Here is a 15968-nt window from a genome sequence, read left to right on the forward strand (position 1 = left end):
TGGGGGCAGGTTGAGAGGCTGGCAGGGTTAGCTCTCACAACTGAATGACCACTCGGCAAGTCCTCAGCACACTTCCTTACATCTGCACACACAATGCATTCATCAAATACCCAGGCAACAGAGACATCAAGTGCCAGTGAATCCCTCAAATACAGATCTTTTAAATTTTTTTTTTTTAAATCCAGGATCAAGACCACAGACAATTTATTATGTAAGACACGGGTGGAGAATGGGCAAGAGGAGTTTATGGCTGTGAGTGATATGGAATTAGATGAAGAGCCTCAAGTTTGCGGAAGAGACTTTAAATTTGGCTTTTGCTCTTGGGAATGTCAAAATAATCATAAAGCAGCACTTACGCCTTACAGAGCAAATAATCCACAGAGTTGTCAGTTTCATTTTTGCAGACAGGGTCACAACAGCAGTCAGACAGAAGCCTAAACACCCGAGAGTTAACATACAGGTCGGCAGATATAACAAGGAGTGTGCATGCTGGTGGGTTCTTCTCTTGGATCCCCAGGGAACCCGGGACCTCCTAGGGGTGTAAGTGGGATCTGGGAAAGCAGCTTTTCCATACAGAACAACAACAACAACAACAACACAAGGACAACAAAGGAAACCAGGCTCTGCTGGCTGTCTATAATACTCATGTGCAGTAAGGCTTTCAAGATACAGGAATTTTTATAGCATTTGTATTTTAAGGATTTAGGGCAAATACATTTTTTTTCTACTCGATAAAAAGAAAATTAGTACTTAAAAGGTTCAAAAATATATCGATTGAGTGATTTTTTTTACATAAATAAATTATATTGATTTTTTTTTTCTTAAGGATTTAACAGCTGAAAAAACCCTTTCTGCTTCCACTGGAGGCAAAACTGAACACAATGTTAGTTAACTAGAAAGCAGCATTTCTAAGAAATCTGTTGTCAGCCTTACAGAACATCTACACTAGAGAGATGTCATTCAATAGGATTTATTCAATTCCTGGATTCTTCTTTATAGGATCAATTATGAAATTTCTATCTTATATATTCAACTCATAAAATTGGGATTCCAAGTTTTGAAAATACATTTAGATTCATATTTTCATGATTGAACAGACTTCTTTGAGATGCTCATTTTAACATTTACATAATTTATAATCCCAAATGTATAAAAGACAATGACAAAAGCATCATAAATAAATAATGCAAACTGAAATAATTATGTCAAACATTTGGACCTTCTGATAAATTAGCAAAACGGTAACAGAAACAGTAAAAAAAAAAAAAAAGAAAAAAACAGAAAAGAAAAAGAAAAATACAGCAAATTGTGACAACACAAAGTGAAACACCTGCCATATTTCCAGGCCCTGCAGGCCCTGTGCCCCCAGAGTGCTCAGCGGCAAACTCGGTTCAAGTCTCCAGTGTGACGTGCCCACTGGGTGGGCCATGCCCAGTGTGAGGGGTGGAAGGAAGTGAGAAGCTGAAGTGTGGTTGGACAGATTTTTTTCCCCATCTAGCTCAACATGGAGAACTAAGCAAGGAGAGAGAATACTGCAGACTTGCAACAGAGTATCAGCCAAGTACAGTGTGTAATTTGGGCCAACCATTAGATCTAAATAGAGCAGAGAAACAATGGAGAGGAAAAGACTTTTCACAGTTGTAGTGTAAAGGTGGCGCATACCTTAAAGAACTGACCGCAGAATAGCACCCACTGATACCATCTGTTAGGCTGTGGCAAGCACAGCTACAACCCACTGGGGAGGCAGGTCAATGGCTAGGGCATTCTTGGGAGAATGAGGCCGGAGCAGTGCTGGTCCTGTGTTGGGAGCTGGCGTGCGCTCTCTGGAGTATGAAGCCTCACCCACCCCTGCTGGCAGGAACGTAAGCTATGTGAAGCTTCCTTGGACTTAAACGTCATCTTTGTGCTGGGAGAGGGATGATCCAGATACACAAAATAATGCCTAGTCAGCCAGTATTTCTGCAGGTGTCTAAAAACAATGAAGGGGGAAATTACTAGCAGTAAGGTTCCTGTTTTCATAAAGAAATCAACATATGTGTTTCAGCCATTGGTTTATATACTTCTGACTATGCTACTCAGTCATCATAAAATAGGGCCATATTTTAATTCTGATAAAAATGCACCAACACTTCCTTTTTCTGTGCTTTTTGGTTGTTTCCTCATTACACTCTTCCTATTTGAACGGCTCACAGAAAAAGAGAGCCCCGCTATGTCTCTGTCCTTCGTCCCTTCCACAATCAACCGCTAGACAGCTTTCTTTTGCCACGTTCCTCGTCAGGTGAAGTGGGAAGCTTGGAAGAGAAGGGGAGGGCGTGTCACAAGTACTGTATGGACTACGACTGCTGGAATGAACCACTGGGTAACAGAAGGAGAATTCTGTGCCTCCTAGACTAGGCACACGACACAGCTCATGAAGTGGAAAGACCCTGCAGCTAGGAACATCTGTTACCAGAGTTCTCAGACAGGAAACTAGGTAGGCCGTATTACTCATGGAAACACAGGTTCTTGTGAACGTGAAGTGAGGGAAGTAACAAACCTTAATGGGATAAGAAACTTACAAGTCACAAGAATTTCTTAAATGAAAAAGTTCTAGTTGGTGGTGGTGCTGGAGTCTTTGAGCACCCCGTCCCCAGCCTGTGCCACGTGTTCTCTCTCTGGGGGCAGAGGGGCGCTGGCCTCGGTGCAGTTCTGGTCACTGCCTGGCTCCCTCTCGCACCCGGGAGCGGGCTCTGGGTTGGGGTTGGGGTTGGGGCTGTCTCCCTTTGCCTTCTTCTTCTTCCTCTTCTGGCTCTCCAGACCTGCCATCTCCGAGTGTCTGGCCTGCTGCATGCCCGGCAGAGCCATGCCCATGCCGGGGGAGAGAAACATGGATGGGTAGATGAGTCCGGGAGACACTCCCGGGATGAGAAAAGGATTAAAAGCCACAGGACTACTAGTAGTTATTGCAGGTTCGGACTGATCAGAAAATGGGCGAGGACCAGGCTTGTCCTCGGCTAGGGAGTCTGTTTTTCCCTCGCGGCCGCTCGGCTTGTCCTCCGACGTCTTCTCAGTGGCCGCCGTCCCACCTTTCGCTGTGCTGGAGAGAGAGGCCGGCGCGGTGGAGGAGCAGGTGGTGGCCATGGGTGTGTTGAGAAGTCCCCCAACACCAAACATCTGGGGCACGGCAGCCACGCCCGGCAGCATCATGGGCAGCATGCTCAGGGTGCTCTTGACCTCCTCCCCCGTGGGCACGGTGGCAAAGCCAGCCGGGAAGCCCACCAGTCCCGTGAGGGGGATGCCTGGCATGTTTCTCACGTTCTGCAACCCCACCAGGTCCATGCCGGCAATCAGCCCGTTCATGAACAGTGGCCCCATTCCGGAGGGAGAGTCTGCCACGACGGCGGGCGCTTTCAGGAGATCAGTCCGTGGCCGTCTGCCCCTCCTGCGTGAGCCCGCATCTCGAAGCACAGGCTCCGCCAAGGTGTGGTTAAACTTGTTCTCTGGGAGAAATCCCTGGAAAAGGACAAAGAAAGATACAAGACGCTAAGAAGGCGGAAGAAGGCTGGCGGTGGGGGTGGTGGGGGCTCTGGACGGGCCCCGCTCGGGCCCAGCTCCACAAATGGCTCCTGGTGGGAGAAGTCTTGTCCACAGGCCCCGAGGCTGAGAGCATGTGGTGGCTCAGAATTGACCAGGGTGCCTGACACTGCCAGCAGTGCTTCCAACAGGCTCACTGGCAAGAGCAGTGCCGCCTGTGAGAGGATGGCAGGACTGCAGGGGAGGCTGGCACCAAGACACCTCTTAAACTCGGAGATACAGATGGCTGCGACTACTTCGATGGATGGCAGATTTGCCTTTCTGCTGACACAGGAGACTTTGTTTGCATTGAAGCAGCAAATCACAATATGAAAAGCAGGGTTCTGGGGCGAGACAAACCTGTGTTTAAATCGTGCCAGCAATGCTAAGGATTGGAGATCAGCTACGGTTAAAAAGGACAGCGACTGGGCCAGGAGTGTAGCCTAGTGGTAGAGTGCTCACCTAGCTTGTATGAAGCCCTAGGTTCGATTCCTCAGTACCACATATACAGAAAAGGCTGGAAATGGTGGCTCAAGTGGCAAAGCCTTGAGCAAAAAGTGTCTAAGGACAGTGCCCAGGCCCGGGGGGTGCAGTGTTTAACAATTCTCCAGCCCCTGGGGACTCTCTTCATCAGCCACATGCGTGCTTCACACGTCTCTAAGCCTCAAGGTCCCCGAGGGTACAACTGAGTATGCATGGGATGGGTGCAGGATGGGCTCCTGAGCACTTTGGGTAAATGCCACCAAAATGAGCGATACTGTGGTTTCCCTTAAAGGAAATCGTGTGTGTGTGTGTGTGTGTGTGTGTGTGTGTGTGTGTGTGTGTGTGTGTGTGTGTGTGTGTGTGTGTGTGTGTGTGTGTGTGTGTGTGTGTGTGTGTGTGTGTGTGTGTGTGTGTTAATGTGGTTTGAACTTAGGCTGCACACCTGCCCAAGCAGGTGTTCTACACCCTGCCAGGCCTTTTCCTGTGGGTTAGTTCTGAGATAGGGTTTCACTTCATGCTTGCATCGAGCAGGGCTGAACTGTCCTTCACACCAGACACTGGTTGAGATGGAGTCCTGTGAATGTTCTTCTTTTGGTCCAGGCTGGCCTAGAAGGGAGATGCCCTGATCTTTACCTTTCAAAAGTAACTCGGATTACAGACTCGAGCCACTGTGTATAACTCGCCATCCTTTTTTGTGTGCTGGCTTGAATTCAGGGTCTGGGCACTGTCCTTGAGCTTGTAGCTCAAGGTTGCACGCTTACCACTTGAGCCACAGCTCCACTTCTAGCCTTTTGGTGGTTAATTGGAGGTAACAGTCTCAGGGACTTCCTGCCTGCACTGGCATCAAACTGTGATCCTCAGGACTCAGCCTCCTTCCTGAGCCATGGAGAACTCTGCACCTCTTTCTCTCTCTGCCGTCTTCCTCGGACCCTGCTGTTATTACCAAGTCATTCGTATCCACAGGATTAAGACAGGCTGCTTACGCTGGTGCTACCCAGCAGTCTTGTCTTTTGTCGGGGGGAGGAGGAACATAAAGCAGTCTGTCTGTATTGGTGGCCTGGGAGGCCAGCTGCTCCTTTCTAGCCACACTGAAGTGAGGCGGCCTCACAGCCTGCTACCTCCTTCCTGTAGTCGTGTTACAAAGCCTGCATTAATTTACACTTTCAATCCTGAGAGGGGGAAGCCAGGACACTGAGTGGCTGACGGTGGACTTGCATTGGGGACACAGGGCACTGCCAGGCTCACATGTGGAGCAGCACAAGGTGGGACAGTTCACTGGGCCCCTGGCATGGAGGAAGCCACCATCTCAACGAGCTGTATCTGGTGCCTTTCCAAGACCTTTATTTCTGCAAGTCTGAAGTGAGTGGGAGTCTGCCAGGGAGCAGCCAAGCTCCACTGGCTCACAGCCTCCTGCCTCTTGAGAACCAGGGGTGGGCAGGACTGGCTGTATTCCTTCCTGGAACAGACTCTTGCAGGGGAGAGAAAGAAGGGAAACACACATCCTACCTAGAGTCACACAGAGAAATCCTATTAACAGGGCCTGGAGCCCTCGAGAATGTGGATGGTGTCTAAGGGTTGAGACCAGGGACTGCGAACGTTAACTCACACCTCTGGCCATTTCCACTGTTTCCATGGTTTCTCTTCTCCTTGAACTCTTAAAGAAGGGCTAGTCAGTCATGTGTCAGCTGCTGACACTGGTTCCAGGCCCTCTGGGAGCCGTGGGGACACATGTGGGGGGCTCCAAGAGAAGAAGCACCGGATGTGTCCACTTCCCATGGGGAGTACAGAGCACCTCCAAGGCTGCTGGGACAGGAAGAGCAGCAGGAGAAACACTGGCTGCCATTAACCAAGAGTTTGTGTTAGGCACCGAAATCCCAGGTCTCCACTGTGTTGTCTCAACCAATCAGTACACTTTTACCAAATAGCACCATCGCCACAGCCACTCACGGAGAACTTGTAATTCACGGGAGGATGAAGTTACGAGCATCTGACTTTCGTGTATGCATGCATGTGTGTGTATTCTGGTACTGGGGCTTGAACTTTTACTACTCTTACTCTGCTTTTTTACTCAAGGTTGGCACTCTACCAACTTGAGCCACACTTCTACTTTTTTGCTGGTTACTTAGTGATAATGGTCTCGTGTTTATCTGTCCAGGCTGGCTTTGAACCGTAATCCTCAGATGGCAGACTCCTCCGAGTAGCCAGGATTACAGGTGTGAGCCACGGGTACCTGGTACATCTCAGTCTTTGGAGTCTCCAGACATTTTTAAAGTCCCAAACTTGTCGTACAATTTCTTAACTAGTACTCAAGAAAAAACAGTTCATTATGGGCAGAAAGCTTTATGAAACTTTATGAACTAAGCCCTGGCTCAGTATTACAGAACTGGAGAAATCTATGTAAAAGTTACATTGTTTCTCTTCCCTTTCCAAGCTGAGGGATAAGACTTCTCTGGGGTGCAGATGGTTGAGACAGAGCAGGCCACCATACTTATTCCTAACACCCTCAGCTCCTGGCAATGTGCAAAGCTGGTTTATCCTTGAGTATGGTGGGCAAGTACTCATCCTAGTTCCTGTTTGGAAAGAGAGGCAGTAAGGCTCAATAGACTGGGACATGGATAAAGAATGGCTACTCCCAGGCTGTCTTGCTCTGGGCCAGCTACTCTGTCTGTACTGTAAAATCTTGGATTATTACAGGCCCCATGACCTTCTCTGGTTAGCACAAAACCATTCCAAGACTTCTCCAACCAAGACCTCTTCCTTGCAATCCACTCATAGCCCAGGGCAGGAAAAGGTAGAGAGGCTTTTTCTGAAGGGCACATTCTACCTCAGACATCTCTCTGTTAGGAAGAAAACAAGCCAAGCACACGATGAGTAATGCCTTCACCATATTTTCTAACAAGCTGCTATAAATTAGATCTTTAATATAATTTGAACTAAGTTCCTTGTCAGGACAGCTAGAATTAGACAACTTATTTAAGACTGGTTAAGGCCCTACAGGACCTTTGCCGCCCTGATAACTAACGGCACAGAGTGTTCTTTAGGCACCAGGATGTTAAAGAAAAAATAAAATCTTTTCTCTGCCTTTGCTGCGAACTATAGGCACACAGAAAATTCTGGGACTGCTCAGGAATGACAGCTTGCTGTGAAGGCGTGGCTGGTCCTCTTTCCTGCTCATGTCTGGAGAGCAACAATAAAAGGCTCAGGGTGGAGCTGAAGAGCTCAGGGACAGGCCCAGGCCCAGACTTCAACCCCCATAATCCACTTAAAAAAAAAAAAAAGGCCCAGGGCAAGCTGGCAGGTAAAGTGGCTTAAGTGATGGAGAGCCTGCCTAGCAAGCACGAGGGCCTTGTGCCCAACCCCTCCCCCCCTGCCATCTACAGCACAAGAGGAGGGCTGGCAGAAGAAGCCTGCATCACTTCCTGTGAAGGAGAGTCACTCTAGCCGCCCAGCTGCTGCCGAGCCAGGCAGGTGCCCCTCCCGACAGCTCAGCGACCACACACAGCGGCCAAATTGGGCTTTGGCAGCTCTCTCTCCTGGTAATTATACCCTGATTCCAGAGGAGGCCTGAGGAGAGGGCAGAGAGAGCGAGGAGAAGGAGAGTCCTCGTGTATGAGCAACACTGGAGGCAAAGCTGCTTTCCAGATGATTGCATGGACATTCGAACCCAAGAACATCCTCACCAGTATAGAATAGCATTTATCCCAACTCTCAAACTCTTGGTGGGGGTGAGAGAAGGGTGCTGCTGATCAAAGCCGTGCTTCTCTTCCCAGAAACCTTAGTATGGTCACTGAAGGAAGAGATGATCCAGCAACCAAATGCAGTATATGGCTTCTCACTTAGAAATCCTAAAAGTGAAGCAAAGCAAACCACACCAGAACAAAAAGCCAGCTTGTAAGGACACTTGTGGAATGACTGGCAAAATCTGACTACAGATACTAGAGCTCATGAATATTCTTGTGCAGTAATAATGATAATTATGTATGGAAATGTTCTTGGAAGAAGCATGCTAAGGGATTTAGGAGTGAGTGACATGTCATATTTGCAATTTGCTGTCAGGCAATTCAGTAAAAAACAAACGACACATATAAAAGAAATATATACTATGCAATTCACAACTATAAGCTATATTAAATATGTGCATGTGACATGTGGTTAATGAGCAGCCTCTATGTCCTGGGCATTATTAAGCTGAGCCTCACTGTCTTTCATGTAGTCTAGTGGACCTCAGCCAAACCACAGAACACAAAGCAGAAGTCGATGGAAGCTCAAAGGCATTCTGGGTGGCGGTTTAATCTGTTTCTAGAAGAAAGTGTATCCTCCCCAAATTTGTATGCCGCAATCCTACTCTGCAGGGTATAAGGAGGTAAGGGCTTTTGGGGGGGTGATGTGTGCCAGGGGCCAAGCACTTACGGATGCATTAGTGCACTCACAGATAGACTGCTGCTCGAGGGGATAGATTAGTGCTTGTTTGCTTCACCTCTGTGAATAGCTGTCTGTGAGCAGCACGACCCTCATCACCAGATGCCAAGTCTGCAAGTATTTAGAACATCTATGCCTTCAAACTGTGAGGAATATATTTCTATCCATTTTATAAGTCTTCTCTAAGACTGACGTGGGAAGGAGGGAAAGCATACCCTGGAATGGGCTTGAGTCCTGGAGGACCTTGGAAGGGGCAGGGAACTAAGTGCTTGGCTCGAAAAGGTACATAGCCCTGGGGTTCAGGTGGCCAGAAATTGTTTACCTAACAAAGGAGGGGGATTCATTGGAGAGGAGGCTGGCTTGCAAGAACAGCATAGAAATGTTTTTTTTTTTTTTCCTGGTAAGGAGTGAACGAACATCCAGAGAAGGGTGATGGATGCTAATTTTGCTCATTAGGAAAGTGGCTAGACATGTACAGAGGAATGAAAAGGCAAGTGAGGAAATTATTATGATCATTTTAACACGTCTGTAAACCAAGAGATCAAGACACGAGTTGAAGGTCTTTATCTGACCTGATCGTTTCACTAAGACGAGGTGACAGACAAAATAGAAACGGAAGTAGCATCAGCCTGTATAGTATAAGCATATTTAAGAAAAGGGTGGTAACCATGCTTTCTGAGAACAAAGCAAGAATTGGGAAGGACCAGTCTGGGCCTCCCTCCAGATAGCTGGTGCAGCGGGCAAGAACAGTTGTCTGGAGCTGTTGGGCAAGAGACAAAGCCAGTGACAAGTTCCTTAGGAACATTAAATAACAACTCCTCTCTGCACAAGGAGGAAATGACAAGGGTGGGCGGTCCTCCCCAGCTGAAGTACGAAGTCATACTCAGGCAATCTTACAGGAAGGGACTCCTTCCTAGGGATAGCTGGCAGAGCACTGGAGAGCTTGGGGTCATGAGCAGCCAGGCCTACAAAGGACAAATATCCCCACAGAGATTTTCAGGAGATCCTATCTGGGCAGAACACATTCTGGGGCGGTTAAAAGTTCACTGCTGTGCCACTTGCCCCTGTTGTCAGCGGAAACGCTACTGCTGCCCCCTGGAGGCTATGACTTCTGTATTCCAAATCTGTAAGCATCTGTAAACTTTAAGGAACTCAGATTCGTTACACTGGGCAAGTGTTCTGCAGGGTTTTGAAGTCTCTTCCAATGTTGTGATTCTACAAGAGGAAAAAGGGGCAGCGCCAAGAATCAGCTGCTTTTTTTATTGTCAGTGAGGAAGCACTAGGAAGAAATGTCTGAAATAGCAGGCATCGAAAAAAACTTAGCTAAGAAATGAAAATACTCCATGACATTTGTTAAACACTAGAAGCAGACTGCTGTTGAGCGTTAAGGCTTCTCCCTTCCCTCTCTGGTAACTTATAAACAAGAAAAGAAAATGAAGCCTCAAATAGTGGAGGAGGTACAGGTGAGGCGAGTACCTCATAGGCATCATCCCGACTCGGCCATGCCCAGGAACTGCTGCTACTATTTACCATCTGCCAAAATGCCACCAGCGACCCACTTCACAGCGCTTCCCAGGGGGCCTTCCTCTCAGATGTGCAAGGGGTGGCTCAGTGATGATGCCCCCTTGCTCCCAGACCCGTGGCCCTCCTCCTACCCTCAGTCCTGGCTCCTTGGGGACAGCAGGAACCCTCTCTTCTCCACTCAGAGAGCTGACATCTAATTTTCCAGGTTCTTTACAGCGTGGTCTCCTCTGCTTTGGTTTATCTGAAAAACTCTAGGAGGCAATGGAGACCAATATTATAAAACATTCTGCTGCAGTCTTCAGATGAGGGAGAGGCTTTCCAATGGTTTTTGCTCTTTTCTCATTGATAGCACTTTGCAGGGGACTTCATCACCAGCCTGTACCTAGGCTTTCTCCTTGAAGTACCCTGATGACAGCAAGCTGGGCCCTAGGCTTTCCAACTGGAGCCCCCGCCCCCCAGCTTCCCAGGAGCCTCCTTCTTGGGTTCTCTCTCCAGGGCTACCTATCTTGTTGGCTCTGCTTGGGAAGGTGTGCACCTGAGAATCAGTTCTCTTCTTTCCAGTGCATTCTGCCTGTGCATCTTATTCACCAGATAGGCCCAGGGCAGAGAAGGTAGATGGCAGATAAGTAGGGAAGAAGAGAAAAATCAAGATGAAAATACCAGGGCTCAGGAAGCCACTCAGGAACTAAAAGGACACAAGAGCAAAAGCAGCAGATGCGATGGCAAAGTCCCAAGGCTATGGCTGTAAACTAAGAATACAACCTCTCCTATCCCCTCACCAAAAGAGCAGTAATGTATTAAATCTGGAATTTTTTTCATCAAGTGGTACAAGTTCATGCAGCCTGAGGACTTCTTATGATATACTGTTTGGTCTGTCATTTTTGGGGGGATCTGAGAGGTTAAACTGCTTATCTTCTTAATAGTTTGCATTTCTATGTCTAAGGACAGTATTCTGACATGAGCTATAATTTCTGTCCCTGGAAGATGTAGCCAAAATTTAAATAAAAAACCCCCAAAATTTAAAATGATATTCTCAATCAACACACATTTGTCCCAAACAGCTGTAATCTCTGGTTTCCCTCAGCACTCACTGATTAAAAAAAACTGCACTAATGCTGGGCGCAGTGTCTCACACCTGTGATCCTAGCTACTCAGGAGGCTGAGATCTGAGGATCACAGTTCAAAGACAGCCTGGGCACTAAAGTCCATGAGATTCTTATCTCCAGTTAACTACTAGAAAACCGGAAGTGGCACTGTGGCTCAAGGGGTAGGGCTTGAAGAACTCAGGGATAGCGCCCAGGCCCAGAGTTCAAGACCCATGACCGACAAAAAACCCAAAGAAACAAAAAACCAAACCAAACCAAACCACAAAACCTCCCAGCACTAAGTCAGCAGCCAGCTAGCTGAAGAATCAAGTGGCAGCACCCAACACTTACTGCTCCAAATCCAGGAACGTCCAAAGAGTAGTCGGCTTGCTGCCGCAGCCAGTCAAGCAAGCTCTTGCTGGGAATGGCTTTCTCGGCCTGGCTATTGGCTGTTCCTGTAGGCTCAGGGGCTGAGGTAGCAGGTCCTGGCCCTTCAGGGTGTGTGGTGCTCAGAGTGGCCTGTCCTGGGTCTTCATGGACTTCCTGAATAAAGGAATGACAAGTATGTGTAGCTTAGTTATAGCAGAATGAAAACCAGTCTCTAAAAGTTAAGCACATAAAGTATTCTTCAAACTTTTCCATCTATTTCTATCCAATTATCACTGCTGGAGTGCTTAAATTGGACACTCACATACTACCGACCCACCACTGCATACTAGGTGCTCTTCCCTGCCTACTTGGCAAACTTTCCATCCCAGCTGCTCCAATTCAGTATATGTCTTTGTCCTATGGCTGCCGGCCCTACTCTAGCTTCTGTGACACAGTACCTGTTCACAGCTCTCTCCTGGCTCAGATAACGCTGTACTCAGGTCTGCTCATCTGATTCTATCTACAGGGGTTTCATCTATAAAAGACGAATTTTTCTGCGTAAGACCCAGTATCGACAGGGAACTCAAGAAACTAATCCCCCCCAACCCCAACAAACCAATCACTAAATGGGCAAGGGAACTAAAGAGAGTCATCAAAAGAAGAGGTTAAAATGGCAGAAAAGCATATGAGAAATGCTCATCATCCATGGTCATAAAGGAAATGGAAATAAAAACAACCCTAAGATACCACCTTACCCCAATAAGAATGGCCAAGATTTTGAACTCAGACAATGACAGATGCTCATGGGGTTGTGGAGAAAAAGGAACCCTACTGCACTGTTGGTGGGATTGTAAGCAAGTTCAGCCACTCTGGAAAGCAGTGTGGCAGTCTCTTAACTGAAAATAGACCTTCCCTATAATCCCACCGTCTCCCGGGCATCTACTCTGAACATCATAACCCAGGATATGATAAGGACACCTACTCAGCTACGTTCATCTCTGCACTATTCACAATAGCCAGGTGATGGAAACAATCCAGATGTCCTACTGCAGATGAATGGATACAGAAAATGTGGTATATATCTACAATGGAATTCTACATAGCCAACAGACAAGACAAAATAATGGCATTTGCAGAGAAGTGGATGAATCTAGAACAAATCATGTTGAGTGAGACAAGTCAAGACCAAAGGAACAAAAAGCGCATGGTATCCTTAATATGTGGCTATTAGATCCAAACAGTACAAGAGCAAGGACTCAGTATTTGCATACCTAATGCTATGGACATGGTATTGGAAATATAAATACAACTACATAGATATAAAAACTTATAGGGCCGGGAGTTTGGCCTAGTGGTTAAAGTGCTTGCCTAGCATACATGGAGACCCGGGTTCGATTCCTCGGAACCACATACATAGAAAAAAAGCCGGAAGTGGTGCTGAGGCTCAAGTGGTAGAGCTCTAGCCTTGAGAAAGAGTCCAAGGACAGTGCTCAGGCCCTGAGCTCAAGCCCAGGACTGGCAAAATAAAAATTAAAAAAATTTAAAAAAAAAATTAAAAACTTATGACTCTATAGACATAATGTTTTATTATATAGATTATGTATTTATGACATACAAGCCCTCAACCTAATTTTAATTATGTTCTAAAATCTAAGTGTTAGTGATTGTATACAGAGATTCCCTTCTTGGATACTTGTTTGTTAAATACGTCATTTGAAATATGATGTAAAAATCAAGGTTAATAAATTCTTTAAAAAAAAAAAAAAAAGACGATGAGGCCGGGAATTTGGCCTAGCGGTAGAGTGCTTGCCTAGCATGCACGAAGACCTGGGTTCGATTCCTTGGTACCACATACATAGAAAAAAGCCAGAAATGGTGCTGAGGTTCAAGTGGTAGAGCTCTAGCCTTGAGAAAGTCCAAGGACAGTGCTCAGACCCTGAGCTCAAGCCCAGGATTGGCCAAAAAAAAGAAAAAAAAAAAAAGGATTTTTCACATGGTGGTGGCTAAAAGAACAATCATGAAAAGTAAACACAGTGCCTGACATTGGTAGATAGATAAAACAAAACACTGGCTATAATTATTATTATTATTATTTTTTTTTTTTTTTGCCAGTCCTGGGCTTGAGCTCAGGGCCTGAGCACTGTCCTTGGACTTTCTCAAGGCTAGAGCTCTACCACTTGAGCCTCAGCACCACTTCCGGCTTTTTTGTATGTATGTGGTGCCAAGGAATCGAACCCGGGTCTTCATGCATGCTAGGCAAGCACTTTAACCACTAGGCCAAACTCCCGGCCCCTATAATTATTATTCTTTAACATAAGAATTGTGACTCTTCTTTTTGGGCTTAAAATCTGGTAAGTGGAAACTCAAAAATATAGTTCTAAGGGCTAAGCAAAGTCTAAGGTGGATTGGGTTTCTCTTGGCCAAGCAGTTTTTGACCTCTTCCATTGTTTACAATGGTCTCCTCTGAATTTAGAATGTACTGTCTGCGTGTGATCTCCAGGAACCCTCACAGAGGAGAGGAGTAGGGCCTGCCTCCTGGATCTCTACTCTTGTTAGCCTTGCTTTGCTCCCTCTATTCCAGTGGCTCTTCTGGAGCTCTGGACTGCTTCTGTTTCTTCAGAATGCAGATCAAAGGCCATCCATCAGTTAGTATCTATTGATTTCTAGAAAGATGGAAGGCACCAAAGAAAGGACACAGGGCCATTGAAATACAGAGAAAAGGGCCATACACCAGAACACTAGGTATCTGAGGAAGAAGCGTTTGGTTTTTTTTTGTGTGTAGAAAGGTTAATATTTTATTCAATGGCCTCCTATACTCACCAAGATTCCTGCCTGGAGTGTCTGTTCCTTCAGAAAGATGAGGTCCATCCCTCCTTCAACAGGTTTCCGCCGCCCTCTCCGCCTCCTGGTGGCTGCATCGTCTCTCCTCAGGCTCCCATTGACAATCTGTCCCGTCACGGGGTGGATCAGGCCAGCTTGCAGAATCCCAGACAAGTCCATGCCGAGGGTTCCTTGAAGTGAACTGATAGCTCCGATCTTAGGGGTGCTGGCACTCACTGGGAAAGGGGATGTGGCTCCCGGGGACCCCTCTGACGAGCAGGAGAGGTCTATGGCTGATTCCCCATGCCAGCCATTGAGGACGATGGGAGGGTGCCCGTGGGTGACGGAGAACTGTTCTAGGCTCCGAGCCTTGGAATCCCTTTCCACCTCAAACTCATAGGGACGTCTGTGCTTCGGATCATCTTTTGTGAACACCGGAGGTACAAAGCTCTCCTGGGAATACACAAAGGAAGTAAACCTAGCATAGAAACTGAGCACTCTTTCCACTTCTCCACCCATTCCCATTTCTGTGGAAGTCTGAACTCAGGACCTTATACTTGATGGGCAGGCACTCCATTGAGAAGCCATGATGTCAGCCCTTTTTTGTATAGGCTATATTGAGGGAGGGTCTTGCCTAGACTATAATCTTATTTTACACTTCTTGTTGTAGTGAGAATGACATGTATATCCCACCATACACAGTTTCTTCCTCTGAGATGGAGTCTTGAGCTTTTTCAATCCTGATGATCTTGATCTCCTATGGGGCTAGGACACAAGTGCCTGTTATTGCACTGGATACAGGTTGAGAAGGGGTATTACATGTATGCCTGGGCTGAGCTTGAATCTCAGTCCTCCTCATCTCAGCCTCCCATTTAATTAGGATCCATTCACTGCTGAATAACAGGTTTCTAGATGTCAGTCTAGGACTATATTTGAAGTTGCTCGGTTATGATTCAGGGATTCTCAGTAACAGTAGTACATCAAATCACTTGGGGAGTTAAAAAAATTCTAATATTCAGGCTACACTCCAGACTAAATTCATAATCAGCAGGTTTCCAAGGTCCTCTGATAATTCAATATGCAGTCGATTGAGAATCAGGGTACTAACAATTTGTTTCAAACTCACTTTGACAGATATGCTCACTCCTGCCTTGATTTCCTAATTTTTATCAGCTGACATGTACTCTGTCATAGTCAAAGCATACCTATCTCCTCATGTTTCCTTTTTCTTTATTTTTAATATATTTTTATTGTAATTAATAGAAGGGTTACATTATATTTGCCAAATAGAAGGGACATTACTTAACAGACATTGCTACCCCTTCTAATGTTTCCTTTTTCTTCTTCATTTACTAGTCAGCAAGTTATCCTTGCCAAGTTTGTGCCTTCTTTTTTTTAAATCCACTCTGCCTGCTGAATAGTCTAGAACCCTTTCTATGTATTGGATCCCTATTTGTTTCCCCAGCTCTGGCTCTCTTTTTTTTCTAATGTCACCCCCATTCCCCACAACAACCCACAGACTCCAGCTGAGCCCGAACCTTGCTTTCTTCATGTACTCCTCTGCTTCAAAACTTTTAACTCGTTTTTTTGTAGCCTAGAAGATTAGGTAAGAAATCTCTTAACAAACACTCAAAAACACAAATATACTATCCCCTCAGTACCTATCTGCTGAATGACTCAACTGAGGAATTGACCATGGCTGGTGTTCTTTGTTTT

The 15968-nt window shown here is 46.4% G+C and overlaps 1 protein-coding gene across 1 annotated transcript in view; it reads right to left on the bottom strand.

Annotated features, from left to right (window-relative positions):
- Window positions 1-186: 186 nt before the first annotated feature.
- Chd6 (chromodomain helicase DNA binding protein 6) overlaps window positions 187-15968 on the bottom strand; it is a 142431-nt gene continuing 126649 nt past the window's right edge. Inside the window, exons 34-37 of the mRNA XM_090352378.1 lie at window positions 14253-14705; window positions 11415-11606; window positions 10110-10229; window positions 187-3492 (exon numbers count right to left, since the gene is read on the bottom strand). Coding sequence (XP_090208504.1) covers window positions 2590-3492; window positions 10110-10229; window positions 11415-11606; window positions 14253-14705 — 1668 coding nt within the window. The 3' untranslated portion in view covers window positions 187-2589. The remainder of the gene's footprint in view (window positions 3493-10109; window positions 10230-11414; window positions 11607-14252; window positions 14706-15968) is intronic.

This window comes from Megascapheus bottae, chromosome 18 (genome assembly GCF_031878675.1).
Source record: "Megascapheus bottae isolate mThoBot1 chromosome 18, mThoBot2.hap1, whole genome shotgun sequence".
Taxonomy (NCBI): Eukaryota; Metazoa; Chordata; class Mammalia; order Rodentia; family Geomyidae; genus Megascapheus; species Megascapheus bottae.